The sequence below is a fragment of the Podarcis vaucheri genome (genome assembly GCF_965113315.1).
Source record: "Podarcis vaucheri genome assembly, chromosome: 2".
NCBI lineage: Eukaryota > Metazoa > Chordata > Lepidosauria > Squamata > Lacertidae > Podarcis > Podarcis vaucheri.
The window spans coordinates 100,365,083-100,381,837 of NC_138760.1; the positions used below are offsets into that span (position 1 = coordinate 100,365,083).

General features: G+C 41.3%; 1 protein-coding gene across 2 annotated transcripts in view; it reads left to right on the forward strand.

Moving 5' to 3' along the window:
- Positions 1-16,755, forward strand: part of LOC309524629 (contactin-3-like) — a 194,731-nt gene that overhangs the window by 166,101 nt on the left and 11,875 nt on the right. For both annotated transcript variants that reach the window (XM_082209411.1, XM_082209410.1), the window contains 7 exons: positions 4,179-4,296; positions 5,708-5,866; positions 5,973-6,122; positions 8,087-8,157; positions 10,213-10,447; positions 10,639-10,754; positions 11,746-11,932. In XM_082209411.1, the coding sequence (XP_082065537.1) occupies positions 4,179-4,296; positions 5,708-5,866; positions 5,973-6,122; positions 8,087-8,157; positions 10,213-10,447; positions 10,639-10,754; positions 11,746-11,932 (1,036 nt within the window). The remainder of the gene's footprint in view (positions 1-4,178; positions 4,297-5,707; positions 5,867-5,972; positions 6,123-8,086; positions 8,158-10,212; positions 10,448-10,638; positions 10,755-11,745; positions 11,933-16,755) is intronic.

Consider the following 16,755-nt stretch of genomic DNA (forward strand, 5'->3'; position numbering starts at 1 on the left):
CCCAGACACCCCGACTCTTACACGGGAAGACACCCGAAGACACCCAAACCTGCATTCCTATACCCGTGAAAATCTACGAAAGCATATATATATATATATATATATATATATATATATATATATATATATATGCTTTCGTAGATTTTCACGGGTACAGGAATGCAGGTTTTGGTGTCTTCGGGTGTCTTCCCGTGTAAGAGTCGGGGTGTCTGTGCGACGTTTCGACGAGGTTTTTTGTAGATTAGGACGTCAAGAAAGGGGAGTTGGTTGTTGTCTTCTATTTCCATAGTGAATTGTATTTTGGGGTGTAGGCTGTTGAGATGTGTGAGGAAGCTATCTAGTTTTTCTTTCCCGTGTGGCCAAATTACAAAGGTGTCGTCAACATATCTGAGCCAGAAAAACTCTTCACAAGCTCAAGAGGTCAAGACACGAAAGCTTTAGCAACTAATCTACACTTAATGACCCACCCAGTGGTATTCAGAATATCACTCATGTAATCACCCAAGATATCCCTCAAGTAATTAAGGAACAAAAGAAGAAAAGGCACACTAATCTAGGAACTTCCTCTCTGCCCAGAACGTTGGAAGCTATACACCACACCCCTCAACAGTATTTATAGGAACTCAAACACCAGACTCTGCTCTGTTCCAGTAACAAGAAGCCGAAAGCACCAGCCTGAAGATGACGAGTGAGACCTCGTCGAAACGTCGCACAGACACCCCGACTCTTACACGGGAAGACACCCGAAGACACCAAAACCTGCATATATATATATATATATATATATATATATATATATATATATATATATATGGTTTGACAGGCAAATTTATACTTAATGCAAGATTTATTTCAGCAAATAAATTACCGCACTGGAAAGGGTGAATGTGGGTGTCTTAGCCTTGAGGGTTGCTTTACACTGTCAGTTCTCACTGGTGTGTGAATTTATATGTTGCGCTCTCTGGAAGAATTTTGAGCCGCAGTTTTTCACACCAAACATCACACTCTTTCCCATTAATTGTATACAACACTTTTTAAAGATATTCCAGCTTGTATTAAACATAGAAATAGTTAATCATTACCAGGTACTTAAGTTTTCAATTAAGCTAGTCACTTCAAAAAACTGGCAAGGAGAATACTACATTTGTTTTAAGACACTTTCTTTTAGATAAGACGTGACTTTGTATTTTTGGAAAGCAAAGGCCACTGAAAATAATTTAATCAAAAGATTAAAGTGCTGCTGATTGAGATCATAAGGGAAACAGAAGGAAAATAAAGCATCTAAACCATATCTAGGGAACTTTTTTGAGCCTGAGGATTGTGTTTCCTGATTGCCAGTGTTCCAAGGTCCTTGTGTAAGTGGTGAGTGGACCCAAAAAGTGGACAAGGTGTGTGCATTAACATGCATGCATGCATGCACACCACACATGAATGCAGCACACATAGTGTGCACACACCACCCCCAAAACGCAAAATCTTTCCTGCAATACAAAGAAGCACAATAATTAACATTCCCTCTTTCCATCGGTTCATAAAAACTCTCTTACCCAACCATCCCACCACAAACGAGAAATCTCCGTCCAAAAAAGACCCAATAAACTCTTTGCAACAAAGTCAGGATTTCTTTTTCTTATGAACATGGCTTCGTGCTTAAGAAGCTCTCAGTGGGCCGTCCTGTTATCTTCTCTGTCTCTCTCTTAACGGGATTGATTTTTGACTCTTATGCACTGCTGTTTTTGTAGCCTTAGAAAAGAAAACGCTTGCCTAACTCCTGTCCTCTGTTTAGTTGTTATTCTTCATTTCTTTCATTATTTATTGTTGGTGTTATAGATTGTGAACAATCAAAATAAATTACTGGTGGTTTCCTGTAGAAGCATACATGCACAGTGTGAGATGATTTTATTTGACAGAAACACACAAGTGTCTATCTGACACTGATGCATTGTTAAGGGTCATACAAAGTGTGATGTCTTGAAGTGTGAAGTCACAGTAGACATTTGTGCTTCAGGAAGATAAAGTTTTGCAAGTTTGAAAAATGAGACACACACAGAGAGAGAACCACTTGTCAGCCTTCTGTCACTGGAACTGGAATTTTTAATGCTTCTGAGAGCTGCTCTCTTTTTAAGGAGATCCTCATTACAAACATCTCTGGATAGAACAATGAGTACTCAAGTCATTTGGCTTCTTTTTTTTATAAGGTCAGTTTTATATTTGCTGCGCACCTGTCTGCCCAATTTGGGGCTGGATGCTAGTTTCAGCTAGTAATTGGGGGCATAGATAATATCAGAGTCAGATGGCAGGCAGAAGGTTAAATTGCTCAGGCTGAAGAGAAGAAGCAAAGACCTGGGATAATAAGAGACCCATTATCCCCATGGATAACTTGGCTGGTTATGTAGTTAACAAGGCTCAGACTGGGCAGGGCAGGTGACAAGTGTTTTGTGCCCATAGTACATGGTGGCATCCAGCCACCATGGGTACTTACGCCTCTGTCTTACTTGCACAGGCAGAAAGAAGCCAGAGTTTGGCTACTGGGACTCCCAATTCAAAGTCCCATGGTATTCTATAGAATGGAATAGGAAAACTGGTGGAAGGGAAGGATGGAAGTCAACGGCTCTATGGAGCATAAAGTAGGACATATGTAACAAAATGTGATGTTTTGTTGGTGGGTGTTGGTTGGTGATCTTAAATCTCAATAAAAATTATTGTTGTTTTTTTTTAAAAAAAGGCCCATGGTATCCTTAGACAGAGTTTCTTCCACTAAAATGAAAGTTTCTCCCTTTACATCTAGGACCTTTTGACCCTTACTTAGAATCCAATCTGGGGTTGGAATTGTTTTGTTGTATGCTTGCTTCTAGCATCTTACATTTGTACTTGACATTTTTATTTATTATTTGTACTATTAACTTTCTATAGTAAATGTACCCCTGCCCGTACGGGCCAGTCTTGACAGACTCTAGGGTTGTGCGCTCATCTCACTCTATAGGCCGGGAGCCAGGGCTGTCCGCAGACACTTCCGGGTCACGTGGCCGGCGTGACAAGCTGCATCTGGCGAGCCAGCGCAGCACACGGAACACTGTTTACCTTCCCGCTAGTAAGCGGTCCCTATTTATCTACTTGCACCCGGGGGTGCTTTCGAACTGCTAGGTTGACAGGCGCTGGGACCGAGCGACGGGAGTGCACCCCGCCGCGGGGATTCAAACCACCGACCTTTCGATCGGCAAGTCCTAGGCGCTGAGGCTTTTACCCACAGCGCCACCCACGTCCTTAACTTTCTATACTGCCCTTCATTTGAGGATCACAGGGCAGTTCACAACGAAATACAAATACAAAATGAGAACACAACATACACAATAAAACAAAAACAAACCAATAAGACCCCTCCCACTAACACATTTAAAAGGCTGTAGAATGTTAAACAGCCAAAGGCCTGGTTGAAGAGGAACGTTTCCACCTAGCGTTTAAAGATGTGGAATGAAGGTGCCAGGCAAGCATCTCTGGGGAGAGCATTCCACAAGCGGGAAGCCATAGCAGAAAAGCCCCATTGTTGTGTTGCTGCCCTCTGGACCTCTTGTGGAGGAGGCGCATGAAGAAGAGCTTCAGATGATGATGGCAGGGTCCAGATCAGTTCATAAAGGAAGTCAGGTCACATCCACAATCCCAGTTCTTTTATTCATCTAAATTTAAAAGGCATCTTTTTATTATTCCCCTCCAGCTTTCTCAAAATTCCCCAGGGAAGCAAATCTAGCTACTGAAAATAATTTCATCTTCCTCTGTCATATTCTGTTCTATCTTTCTTGTGCATGCACATGCTAGTGCACACTAGACAGACTGCATTCCATGCAAGCAATTGTTGATAGAAGTGTTACTTCAAAGTTGGTTTCTTCCTCTTGGGGACAGGTTGCAGCTCAGTGCGTACAGCACATGCTGTCATGCAAAAGGTTGCAGGTTCAGCCCCTGACATTTTCAGTTAGGGCTGAGATGGGCTCCTGTATGAAATTCTGGTAAGCTGCTGCCAGTCTCGTGTCAACAGTAGTGAGCTAGATGGACTAATGATCTGACTCAGCACCAGGCAGCTTCCTCTCTTTCTCTCTTTACCTGAAAAAAACCAAATGCTGTTGAACCAAGAACAAGCAAGCTAACTGAATATAAATTTTAAATATATATATTTATCTGAACAGAGTGCATCGGGAGACTTAATGATTAGGAATATCCAACTGAAACACAGTGGAAAATACGTGTGCATGGTGAAGACAGAAGTGGATAGTGTGTCATCTGCAGCAGATCTCATAGTTCGAGGTATGAGCAATGCTACTTACTTACCTAGGCGTAAGTAAACACCTCTTAGGGGGCTTCCAGATTGAGTCTGAGAGTTCTGTTGTTGTGTCTAAAGTGTCAGACACTGCCTTGCAAACCTCAAGAAAGTGTTCCTTTCTGCCATGTTGATTTCCTGCTGGTTCAACATGTACATTGAGATCTATCAGGACCAGCAGTAGTGACAGAAAGAGAGAGACTGTATGTTGGAACTCTGGTTGATGTCCCTGTCAGAGAGTGCTAAATTAGTGGTGGTAGGAGATAGTTTCTGAATGTTTCTTTCTAGCTTCCCATAGGTTTCTGAGATGTTCCTCCTACTTCCTGAGATCTGAGGAAATGAACAGTACACAATACACATATTCAGTTTATATGTTGCAGTGGGGGGGGGGTGCAGACACGGCAACTTATTGCTATTGAAAGCCCAATTGCTACTTAGTCTCTAGCAATGAATCAGGGAAGTTCCTAAAATTATGTATTTTGACAACTATCCAGGATTCTCTCTTTTTTATATATAGATTACAAGCTGCATACTTGTATTTTAAACATAGGATGTGATTTAACTAAGTTGTTTTGTGTATGGAATGAGGCCTACTCCTGCAATAAATCTTCTGGAGGCTTTGGGGGGGGGGAACCCAGCACAGGTTTAGGGGGCACAAGGGATAGGGGGAAGTTATCACTGTGCAAGTATACATCAATTCACAAATGAATACTAATTTGAATGAAATTTGTCTTTATGTGTTAAAGTGAATGTGACAATCTTCATCCGTGGCTACACTATTTTACTTCAAAATAACATTGTATTAGCTCTTACTTGATATTCTCTATGTGTGTTTTTATTTTAATATGTAATTAAGAAGAAGAAGAAGAAGAAGACGACGACAGTAGTATATTTTGTAAACTGAAGAAAATCCTTATTTCCAGAAATGCTTAAGAAAGCTTTCAGGGTTAAATTGCTGTCCAGGGTGCTGATGCGGTTTTGTGCAGGGGAGAAATGACTACCAAGCGAACGTCATGGCAAAAACTGCTTTAGATAACAAATTGTCAAACCAAAAAGATGTATTAGCAGATTAAGGCAGGACATCAAGGACTAAAGTAAAAGACGCTGATTTGAAAAGGTAGTGAAAAGTTGCTGAATAAAGGTCCCCGGAAGAATACATCATCTGCTCTCTGCTTGTGAAACTGCTGTTTCAGAACTTGCTTTTACAACTATAAAATAACCAAGCAGGAGTTTAGTAAATGTAAAAAATGGCAGTTTTATTGCAATCTAAATTGTTTTCTTCCCCCCACAGTGCTGGCAAAATAGAAATCAGCTGGCACTGTGTTTAAAGATTTGTAGAATAAGTGCTGCCTTCATAACACCTTTCCAATTTAAAAATCTAATATCTTATTGCATTAGGCTCACCTGGACCACCGGAACGTGTAAAAGTGGATGAAATAACAGCTACCACAGCCCGGCTTACTTGGCATGAGGGCTTAGATAATCACAGCCCAATCGCTAGTTATACAATACAGGCCAGGACACCCTTTTCAGTGGGATGGCAAAGAGTCACAACAGGTAGAGGGAAATATTTTTGAAGTGTTTATGAAGACTACATTTTAATATTTTATTGTTATGGAGGAAACCAGGAATTTGCAATTTCTTTCAAAATACTCTGTTACAGTTCCTGATGTCATTGATGGGAAGACGTTCACAGCCACTGCAGTAGACTTAAACCCTTGGGTTGAATATGAATTCCGTATAGTTGCCAGTAACAAAATTGGAGGTGGAGAACCTAGTTTACCCTCAGAAAAAGTAAGAACTGAAGAGGCAGGTTAGTGGGTTTTTTGTTTGTTTGCTTGGTTCAATTGATACAAGTTCAGTGCAGCAGGTTTTCAAACCTTTACATTTTTTTAAAACTTTTGTAAAATTATTTGATTTTTTTCCTGTTTTTATGCAGTTCAAGAGATGAGTGCTTAGCACTCAGTGACTAACCAGATTTATAATACACAAGTGCTTGTGTGCTTAGACAACTTTTACATGAAGTTACATATTAATGCATATACTGAAAACCTTTCCCTTGTACAAAATGATGAACTAGAGAAGCCAAATTGTAACAGTGGGGTGCTTGCTGCAGTCCTGAATTCTGTTCCATCCAACCTATCTGTTCTGCTAGAAGTTGTTGCCATAGCACTGCTTGACAGAATGGCTTTTGCTGGCATGTCTAATGTTTTGCTTTTGGCACCACTGAACATTCTTAGGTGAGGCATAGCAAAGCGCATATACTGTGGACCCTCACATCCTAAGATAAGGAAAACCAATTTCAGTCACCACAGGTTGGAGATTACTGGAGAAGGTCACTAAATAGTGGTGTTTGATGTGCAGCCCTGGAATATTTTAGGTAAAGGCGAGAAATAAGCCTACACAGGAATAAGAAAATTATTCCACAGTATTGCGGCTTTGCCATTGATGTTTAGAAAGTGGAAAAATTGTGAATACAAGTGAAGATCAGAGTATTCTTTGCAGTAGTCAAAACAACTTGTTTATATAGTTTTTAAAAATGGTAAAGAATAAAGTAGGTTTGTGTGAGTATTGAACAGGAGCACTCAGATAGAAATTGCTTAACGATTGTATTTTCTTCTTCTGAGACTCTGCCACCCACGCTGACAAGGTGACTGCAACCTTTATGTAATGCTTGCACATGCTTCACGGGGTTCCTTTCCTCTTTGTAATACATACATATATTTTCTCTCCTTAGAATGTGATTGTGCAGTTTAATCAGCAGAGCACTGAAAAGCAGGATGTCATAATTCTACTATGATAAGAATTCAGAATGGCCTTCTTAATTTTTGTGCAGCTTTTTTAAAATTACTGAGCATAAATGTAACATAGAAACCAGCTCTGTCCGTCTTTGAGCTACAAGAATTCAAGCACTACCTGGGAGAAATCTGCCAGTCAAGCAATACTCATAGAACATACTCAGCACTTTGTAGACTTTGTCTGAAGAAGGGTTCCCTTCTTTCAGGAGACTTAGTAAGGTTAAAAAAAAAACTTAATTCACTTCTGAATATTAAGAATGGTTATTCCCACTAATAATGAATTTTGACTGTTGAGCACTCATTTTTGTGACTCCAAAATAAGATAGTGGCTTTTAGATAAGTTGGAGACTCTCTATGAACACAGAAACATATACCGTATTTTTTGCTCCATAAGGCGCACCTCGCTCTGTCCTTTGGAGAAAGCCACCGCCAGCCCCAAAGAGCACGTTGGGGAGCTCCCCGAGCTTGTCGGGGCTGGCAAGGGAAGCCTGGGTGGTCCCCCCCCAGCCCCAGGGACCACACATTCACTCCATAAGACGCACAGACATTTCCCCTTAGATTTTAACAGGAAAAAGGTGCGTCTTATGGAGCAAAAAATACGGTAAATACAAACTTATGGCATCTGTCTGTTTCGAGTGAATATGGAGTGTACCTCCAGGGGTGAAGTCAAATTGCTGTGTTAGCAGCACCAAAGTGACCTCCGCAGGGTGCAAGCCTAGGAGGGCAGAGAAAGAGAAGAATTGACCTGCTTGAACCCTCAACATTATAGTAAATATCCTGGAGAGGGAGAATTGGGGCCAAGAGAGATATGTGCCATGAGACAAAAGAACCCCTCTTTCTTCACTATGCAGGGATCTAAATAAATTTCTTTATCATGATATAGAACTGACACAGTTTCACCTCTGAATTTCTGGGACCATTCAATTAATGCGCCTTCTGTTATATTCATGTGCAGCTAATGTGTGTTTTCCCTGTACAGTTCCTGAGGTACCACCATCTGAAGTGAGTGGAGGAGGTGGCAGCAGGTCTGAACTGGTCATCACATGGGATGTAAGTGTTCTGCTTGGAATTTCTTTCCCAAAAGTTGCCTTTTTTATTATCTACTCAGTAAAAAAATTACCCAATAACTGACATAAACGTTCATTTATCTGATACAGCTGACTTGTTCTGTCATCTTAATATGTATGCTTTTCCTGGCCTCTTTCCAGAATATTATCAGAGCAATATTTAGCTAAGCTTATTATTATAATAGTCTCATAGGTTTTCAGAGTTAACACAAAAATTAAAACAGCTACTTGGATACTGAAAGTACCTCTTCTCATCACTTTATGTCCCCAACAAATAGCATATGTTTTCAGAGTTTTGGTCTGAGATTTCCTGTAAGATTATGTGACACATAAACAAAATCACACAGATTTATCCCAGTCTGGCTGAGGCCATCTGAGAAATACTCCAGTAGGAGAAACCTGTAGATTGAAAGGGTGCGAAGGCCTGCCATTACTTCCCTTAGTGGTATATCCCTTTGATGACAGTGATGACATTGGAAATAGGCTTCTTAAGTCAATGCTCTGTAAAATCCTGGATGTATTTGCCTTAATAGATCCAACTTCCATCCTTCTAAGCCGCCACATAGTGGAAACCCAAACATGGTGTCTCTTACTAAGATTGTCATCCTAAAACTAGTTAGGAATTGCTGTCAAACTGAATGGGACTTGCATCTGAGTAAACACACTTCAAAATTTGTTCATTTAGGGCTAATGAATGCACCAGTCCTTGGTCTCTTTAGGGATAAAGCTTATTGTATTTCTGTTGTGGCTTTGTTTTATGTTTCATTCATTCCTATTCCCCAGGTTACAATCTTCATTCAGTTAGTGCTCCTTTCTTCCCTTTATAATTTCTTTTTTCTAATTCCCACCTTTGTTCCTTTTCCTATTCTCTTCCTTGTAAATGTAATAATCTCTCTTTTGCCATCCATCAGGCTAACTCCCCTCTATCTTTCAAGCCCTTTTCAAACAAGACACTTTCTTACTGTACCTAGCGGATGTTATCGCTTCTCTCCCTTTGTTGGTTTCCTGTGTCATCTTTCTTTTGCACTGCACATGTGTTTATTAGATTATAATATTAACTTTCTGTGTAGTTGATTATTATGCTTTTTGTGTTACTGGTTTGGATAGGGAATGGGACCTGATCTGTTTTATATTCTGCGCGGCTCTTCATTAATCATCTGTGCTTAATAAATGACTGACAATGATAACTCGGCTTAATGTTGTATGGAATTCATGCCACTGAATACTGGGGCTGAACTAAATGTCCTCTCTGAAACATTTAGTGATTAAAAAAACTTGCTAAATCAAGCAATATGCATGCTTTGTAAAAACCCAGAATGTCGCTGGAAATGGCACTGTGAGATCATGTTGCGGTATTTCCATTGTACAGGGGAAGAATGAGGTGCTCCTAATGGTAAGTCGGGTCTGCAGACTTCCTTGGGATATACTGCTAAATACATGTGGTAGCACATGCATTCCTAATGTGCCCTTGGGTTTCTTAAATTGGATCCCATTGCCCCTTTGGCTAATTTAATAAAATCCCTCAGGAGTCAAGCTTCTCTTCCTCATAACGTTGATTAGACAAATGAGACCTCAAATACCGTATTTTTTGCACCATAACACTCACTTTTTTCCTCCTAGAAAGTAAGGGGAAATGTCTGTGCGTGTTATGGAGCGAATGCCTGCGGGTAACAGGGGGGATCTGCTGCAGTCGTGAGCAGAGGATCCATGGTTCCCCTTCCTTCCCTCCTCCGTGGTTACAAAGCATGGATCTACATGGATCCTCAGGATTTTTGCATTAGGCTACTCCAAACTCACTATCAGATCACATGTCTGTGGCCACAGCATGAACCACAAAAATCATATATCTACTATTTCATTTAGAATATTTTTTTTTCTTGTTTTCCTCCTCTAAAAACTACGTGCGTGTTATGGTCTGGTGCGTGTTATAGAGCGAAAAATACGGTAATTCTTTTACTAGATTTTTAATGTTTGCATAGCTTGAATTTTTTGTTGTTGTTATTTTAGTATTTTATTCATTTACAAATTTTTGGCTTAGCCCGTTCCTGAAGAATTACAAAATGGTGAAGGATTTGGCTATGTCGTAGCTTTCCGACCTCTTGGCATTACAACCTGGATACAGACAGTTGTCACATCACCTGACACACCCAGATACGTCTTCAGAAACGAAAGCATCTTGCCCTTTTCACCATATGAAGTCAAGGTTGGTGTGTATAATAATAAAGGAGAAGGACCATTTAGCCCCGTGACCACAGTGTATTCTGCTGAAGAAGGTGGGTTTTTGAATCATCTCTTACATACCTGTCGTTATTTCCCATGTCAATGAGTGAAATATAAATATTTGCTTTGCTAGTATCTGTGAAGCCATGTTAATTAGTTGGCCAGTGAGTTCGTTAAGTTTCTTTGTTTTTCCTGATTCCCCTTCCACCCTGGGTTTTCTTATTGTTTTTGTTTCCTAATGCAGAACCCACCATAGCACCTTCTGGTGTATCTGCAAACAGCCTCTCATCTTCTGTAATTGAAGTCTCCTGGGTTTCCATTCCTTGGAAAATGAGTAGTGGAAGATTGCTGGGCTATGAGGTAAAAATAAAACCCTGTGAAAATGTTCCTTTTCCTAGAAGCTAACATGACTGTGATAAGGTGTTCGGGGTTTTTTTTACTTTCAAATAATTATTCAGTTGCCTGTTGGAAGCCAAAGCTTACTGTTAAAATCAGCTGCTCTGTCTTTGCTTCTTTATGGAAAAATGAGTCATGCAAACATCTGGTGATGTACTTTTTTCTCTCCCCCAAATTTTGGAAGGGAAGTTGCTAAACAGGCCTGCTGTTTGAAACTAGAAAGGGAGCTTTCTGCTCCTGAATCTAGGCGAACACATGGCATAGTCACAAATAATCTGTTCTGGGGGAGAGTATAAAAGCCAAATGTAACTATTCCCACTTTTTGTATGTGTAAAACTTGAGCTTTGCCTTATTTCCTGGCCTCATGCCAGATCAATTACTGCAAGCTCACTAAAACTGCATTGAGAATGGAAATCAGTTGGCAGTCAGCTCTGCTTTTGCTATCTGTATATGCCTGCTTGGTATCTACAGCATCTCTTGCTGTTTCTCCAGCAAAGATAAGCACTGTACCCAGTTTCTATTAATAAAAACCCAGTTGCATTTAAATACCCATGGTTGTGTTGCTTTCTGCTTTGGGAAAGGTAGTAAAATTGCTTGTGCACGATGACTTTATGTAAACTGGTGTTAAAGCTGACTACAAAACAAGCCAGGCACAAAATTTGATACTGACATTTGCAATACTTAATAGCAATAGTGTTGTGTGCCCATGTAATGGTAGAGAGCTGCTGAGTAACTGCAACGTCTACGAAAATGAAAATAGAGCTGTTTCTCTGGGTTTTAAACAAAAACATGGGGGGGGTCCCTTTCAATACTGTGTTATTTCCCATAATAGTCTGAAAGTAAAATTGCATTCAGACAGTTGGACCTGCTAAGCAATAGGTGATAAACAGCTATATCAGAGTAAGCAGCAAGGTCAACAATATGTTCTAAGTAGCTTACTTTTTGTACCCTTTAGGTGAGGTACTGGAATAATGGTGGAAAAGAACAGTCTTCCAACAGAATAAAAGCCATTGGAAATGAGACATCAGTAAGAATAACAGACCTGATGAGCAACCTTGTGTACTATACAGCTGTTCGAGCATACAACAGTGCAGGAGCAGGTCCTTTCAGTGCCACTGTCAATGCTACCACAAAAAAAACACGTAGGTATCATCACTAGGGGCAGGAGGGGAAAATGTCACAATGGGGTTCCTTTTCTTGCAAGGAAAACAAAATAAACTTTTAATAATGCTACCTTAAACTCTGTGATGCTTTGGAAGCATGCTTGCTAACCAAAGAAGTTTCAACAATAGACCTTTTATCTATTTTTTGTGTCTTCTGGGAAGACAATAACACAACTTGTACATAATGGGAGCAGTGCTTAGACTGTTTTCAGATATAGGCAAGCAACTTGGCTTCGATATACTTAAACCAAAGAATTCTCTGTGCACCTGAAACGACATTCCTGTTATACTGATAATCTGGCGCTAACCAATTTGCTGCTCAATAACTTAAACCTTTGGGATTCTAGAGCTACATATCAGTCATGTATCGTTGGAGTTTGGTTCTGATTCCTTTAGGAAGAGGGAAGTCTTTCAAGCTGTGAACCCTGTCACTGCTGAAGAATATGTGTAGGTGTGTGTGTGTGTGTGTGTGTACACACACATCCAACAGTGAAGGATACTGTTTCACAGACTAGTGAGCATGTATACAATTCTGATATGGGTGATATGCATAATATATTTGGATTTGCACCTGCTGCATTCTGCCAGCTTTGGACAGGTAAGAGCAAGGAGGTTGTTGTTATTACTGTTACTACTACTACTACTACTACTACTATTGTTAGCATAATTGGAACTCTCGGGGGGGGGGCGTTCCTATTACTTGCCTTCAATATAGTGGCAATGTTGTGGTACATATTGAAACATGGCTGTATCTTACTGTTGCTACGTGAGATGCAGGATTCTCCTTGAACTGTTGTCTCTTGATTTGACTAGAAATGGGAAAATGGCCCCTGTATGGTACTCTGAGTATCTCAGAAATAAACCACTTTGTCCTCCAATATATCAAAAACAAATTGGCTGCTTTCCCAAGGCTCTTGAAAAATGAAGGCATCTCCCACCACCACCACCCTGCCGTGCCAAAAGCACTCCCACCTAATGAGCATCTAGTGCTGCTCTCACTGCCACTCAACTTCAACATAAATTTGTATAAAGTATAACTCAGATGGATTAGATTATTCTCCTAGGTGTTAAGATGGAGGTTAGAATTAGCATCAAAATCTATAGTTTAGAAATCTGAAATACTTCCCCTCCCTGGTGGTCAGAGGACTCTACTCTCTAGTGGTCATTTATCTTTTAAATTTTATTTATTTGAAGGTTTATAAACTGCCTTGCAGCCAAAAGATACCAAAGCAGTGTTCAGTAAAATAAAGTAAGATAAAATATAAAAGAGAATGGTGTACAAACTTAGTAAATTGATTGTCTAATTTTAGCCGCCTACACACACACTCAATACACACACTGTGATCATGTGCAGATTTTAAAGTTGCTGTCTGGTGATTGATAGATTGGCAGGTCATCCATATGCAGAACTTCCAGGGGACTGGGGTGGGGAGGTCATGGGAGAGGGAAGTCACCAATTTGCCTTTTAAAACTTGGTTTTACTGCTGGCAGATCAGGTAGAGCCCAGTACAGAGTATCAGTTCTTCAGAACTACTTAGGTGTTCCCACAGATATGCCGGTAAATTTCACTTTGTGTCATCATTTCAGGAATTTAGCCTTATTAGAATTCTTGGGGGCAGGGGGAAGCTAACCAATCCAGTTTAATTTCTGACGCTCTCAGATTCAGCATGAGTTTCAGCATTCTCATCACAGTCTATTATTGCACAGTGGGTCCGTAATAATTGAGGCTCTCTCCTAATTGCAACTTTCTGATGTGATGTGGAGAGATAGAAATGTATATTTCAATATAGATTTGGGAACCAGTGAAGAGGCTCGTAGAAATTAAGCAAGGAGAAACTAGTAATGACCCCTGCGGCTGAACACGGCTATTCAGGTTATGATGTTACAATTCCGTAGTAATTGAAAAAGTAAAATCATTTTCAATGACCTTTGTCTTTTTAATTATAATCCTAATGTAAGATTGAAAACTGCCTATTTATCGTATAAAGGTTGAAGCAAGTCAAGGGCACATGCTACAGAGTTGATTGTTATCTCTCTCCACCCCTGCTCATCCCTGCAGTAGGCACTGTGGAAAATGGAAGCTCCCCTTTCATGCTTACTTCCCCTTCCTTAAAAAAAATTTGAATGCTAAGGTTGAAAAACACTTCCATGCAGGACTAATAATAATAATAATAATAATAATAATAATAAATTATTAATTAATTTATTAATTATTAATAGCCCTTGTTGTGGTCATAATTAATTAATTAATTATGACCACGACAAGGGACTGATGTCCATATCCCCCACTTTCAGATCACCCTCACTCTGCTCAGCCAAGAAACAAGGTCCAGAATGTTGGCCTGCCCTATGCAATCTACAGGTCTGCAATCACAAATGGGGCAGAGCCACTGGCCTAGCTCCCCAGCAGGTTGGTCACTTGTGTTTATTGGGGAGGTGTGGGGCAGTGGGAAGCCATGCTTCCACCAGTATTACTATGCCATGCTGGCTTTCCCACTGCCTCACCCATCTCCCTCCCAGTAAGCAACAGCCACCCACCTACCTAGCGGGAAGTTAGTGCAGTGAGCCACTTCTGTCTACAGTTACGGCCGTGCCCTGCACTTCGCAGCTTGAGCAACCAGTACACATTTCCCCAGGAGAACATTATGTATAACAAACCACAGCATAGATCATTAGCATGCTTTGAAATCAATGCCGCAACAGCCAGGCTTAGCCATTTATCACTTTAGCGGATACTAATATAATTATCCTGCAGTTTTAGGAGATAGTGATTTGTTACAGAAGCTCTGTGGCTGAAAACCCGGATAGGACCGAGCCGAAAATAGTGGTGGTGTGTGTTTGTTTTTCTGAACAGTTTAGGCAGTATCTAAAAGGCAGCCCCACCCTTAAATATTTTTGTTGCATGGAGTGCATTCAGCTATTGTTGAGTTGTTAACCTCTCTCAATTGACTTTGTTTGCCCTCAGTGTACATAAGCTCATAGACCAACCTGATTGGCTGCACAACATTCTGTTGGAAATGTTTGCTACGTGATCAGCAATCACATACCTGAATAATGCAAGGAGATGAAAGAAGCCTAATAAAGTCTAATTAAAGGAAGGCTAATAAAAATGCTGCCAAAGCAGCAGCCAACAGAGAACAATGACACGAAACAGCGATGTCTAAATTTCCTGGAAACTGAAAAGTTCAGTACATCTCTAAACAGAGGTTAAAATGTTGGTTGAAATTTCAAAATTGGGCTAATAGGACCGTTTATGCTTTATTTGTGTGCGTGCGCACACTAACTCTAAACAGTTAGAAACACATTCAGGTTCACCATCTCTTGACTGAATTAAGCAGTTCTCATTACTACCCAGAATGACAGCTTAATAAATAACAGTTTGTTTTTCTTTGACTTTGAATTTACTTTTCATTTTATTTTCTTAAAACTAATAGTTACACTTTGAAAAGCACCCCCATTGCAAATTCCACCTAAACAATGTTCTGTCATGGTATGATTGAGTCTTTAAAATGGTCTCTCTTATTTGTTGCAGTTTGTAGGTGAAATATACTCAGAGTCGCAAAGTGATTTCATGCTCTTTATTCAGCTCATAGTGGTGAGGAGGAATGAATGAATGTCCCCTCACAGTATCTGCTTTATATACATTATTTACACAATGGGCTGCACATGATTGGCTAATTCCGGAATTCTACTGTAAGCCAATCAGGTTGTGGATTCACTTCTATCTGGAGCAGGATTGGGTGGTTCCTGCCAACCAATCAAACTGCTGCATTGTTCTAGGACCAATCAGACTGCTGCATTCTGAATCCTATTGTTCTAGGACTAATCAGACTGCTGCAATTTGGATCCTATTGTTCTAGCACCAATCAGACTGCTTCAGTTTGGATCCTATTCAACTCAGTACATAACACCCCTCCCCTCTAAGTTCCAGTCCTGCCCGGGGGGTCGCATTCATAGTCCTCAAGGTATGCCGGCGGCCTACGTGTGCGTTGCGGCCTGGGGTGTTCCCTGGTCCGGGCTCCAGGTTCTGGCTCATGTTCCAAGGATGCTGGCTGTGATGGGGTTGTTTGGTCTGGTGCAACTGGCTCGCTCAGTCGTGGTTCTGGTTCTGGTGTCCTTTCGGCCTCACGGGTCCTCTCTGTATTTACTGATTCTGCCTCTCCTGCTGGTCCCTCCTGCTCTATTGGCCTCACTGCCCCGCTGTTCCCTTGGGACTCCTCTGACCTGTCCTCCTCCTGGGTTTCTCCCGGGAATCGTCGCCGTATCTGGTCGCAGTGGCGGCGCCAGCATTGCCCCCCATCCGTTAGCACCTCGTACGACACTGGGCCAGTGACCCTGGTGACTGTGGCGGGTACCCATGCTGGGCCTGCCCCAAAATTCTTTGCGTACACTGGGTCCTGGGCCTCGAAGGTCCGGGGGTTCCTGCCTTCCCCCACCACTACCTCATCCTGAGCTCTATCGGGGTGAAGGCGGTCCAATCTGATTGCAAGGCGCCGACCCATTAGTAGTTCAGCGGGGCTCCGGCCAGTCGTTGAGCTGGGGGTGCTGTGCTGTGCTAGAAGGAATGTGGCAAGGCGGTACTCCCAGTCCCCTTGCGTCATGCGGCGAAGGGTGTCCTTGGTGGTCCGCACCATGCGTTCTGCTTGGCCATTGGTGGCAGGGTGGAACGGCGCTGAACGGATGTGGCGGATGGCGTTCTGTGCTGTGAAGGTTTGGAATTCTCCTGACGTAAATGCAGTCCCGTTGTCTGAGACGAGAGTGTCAGGGAGCCCGTGGGTTGCAAACAGCCTGCGTAGTACCCG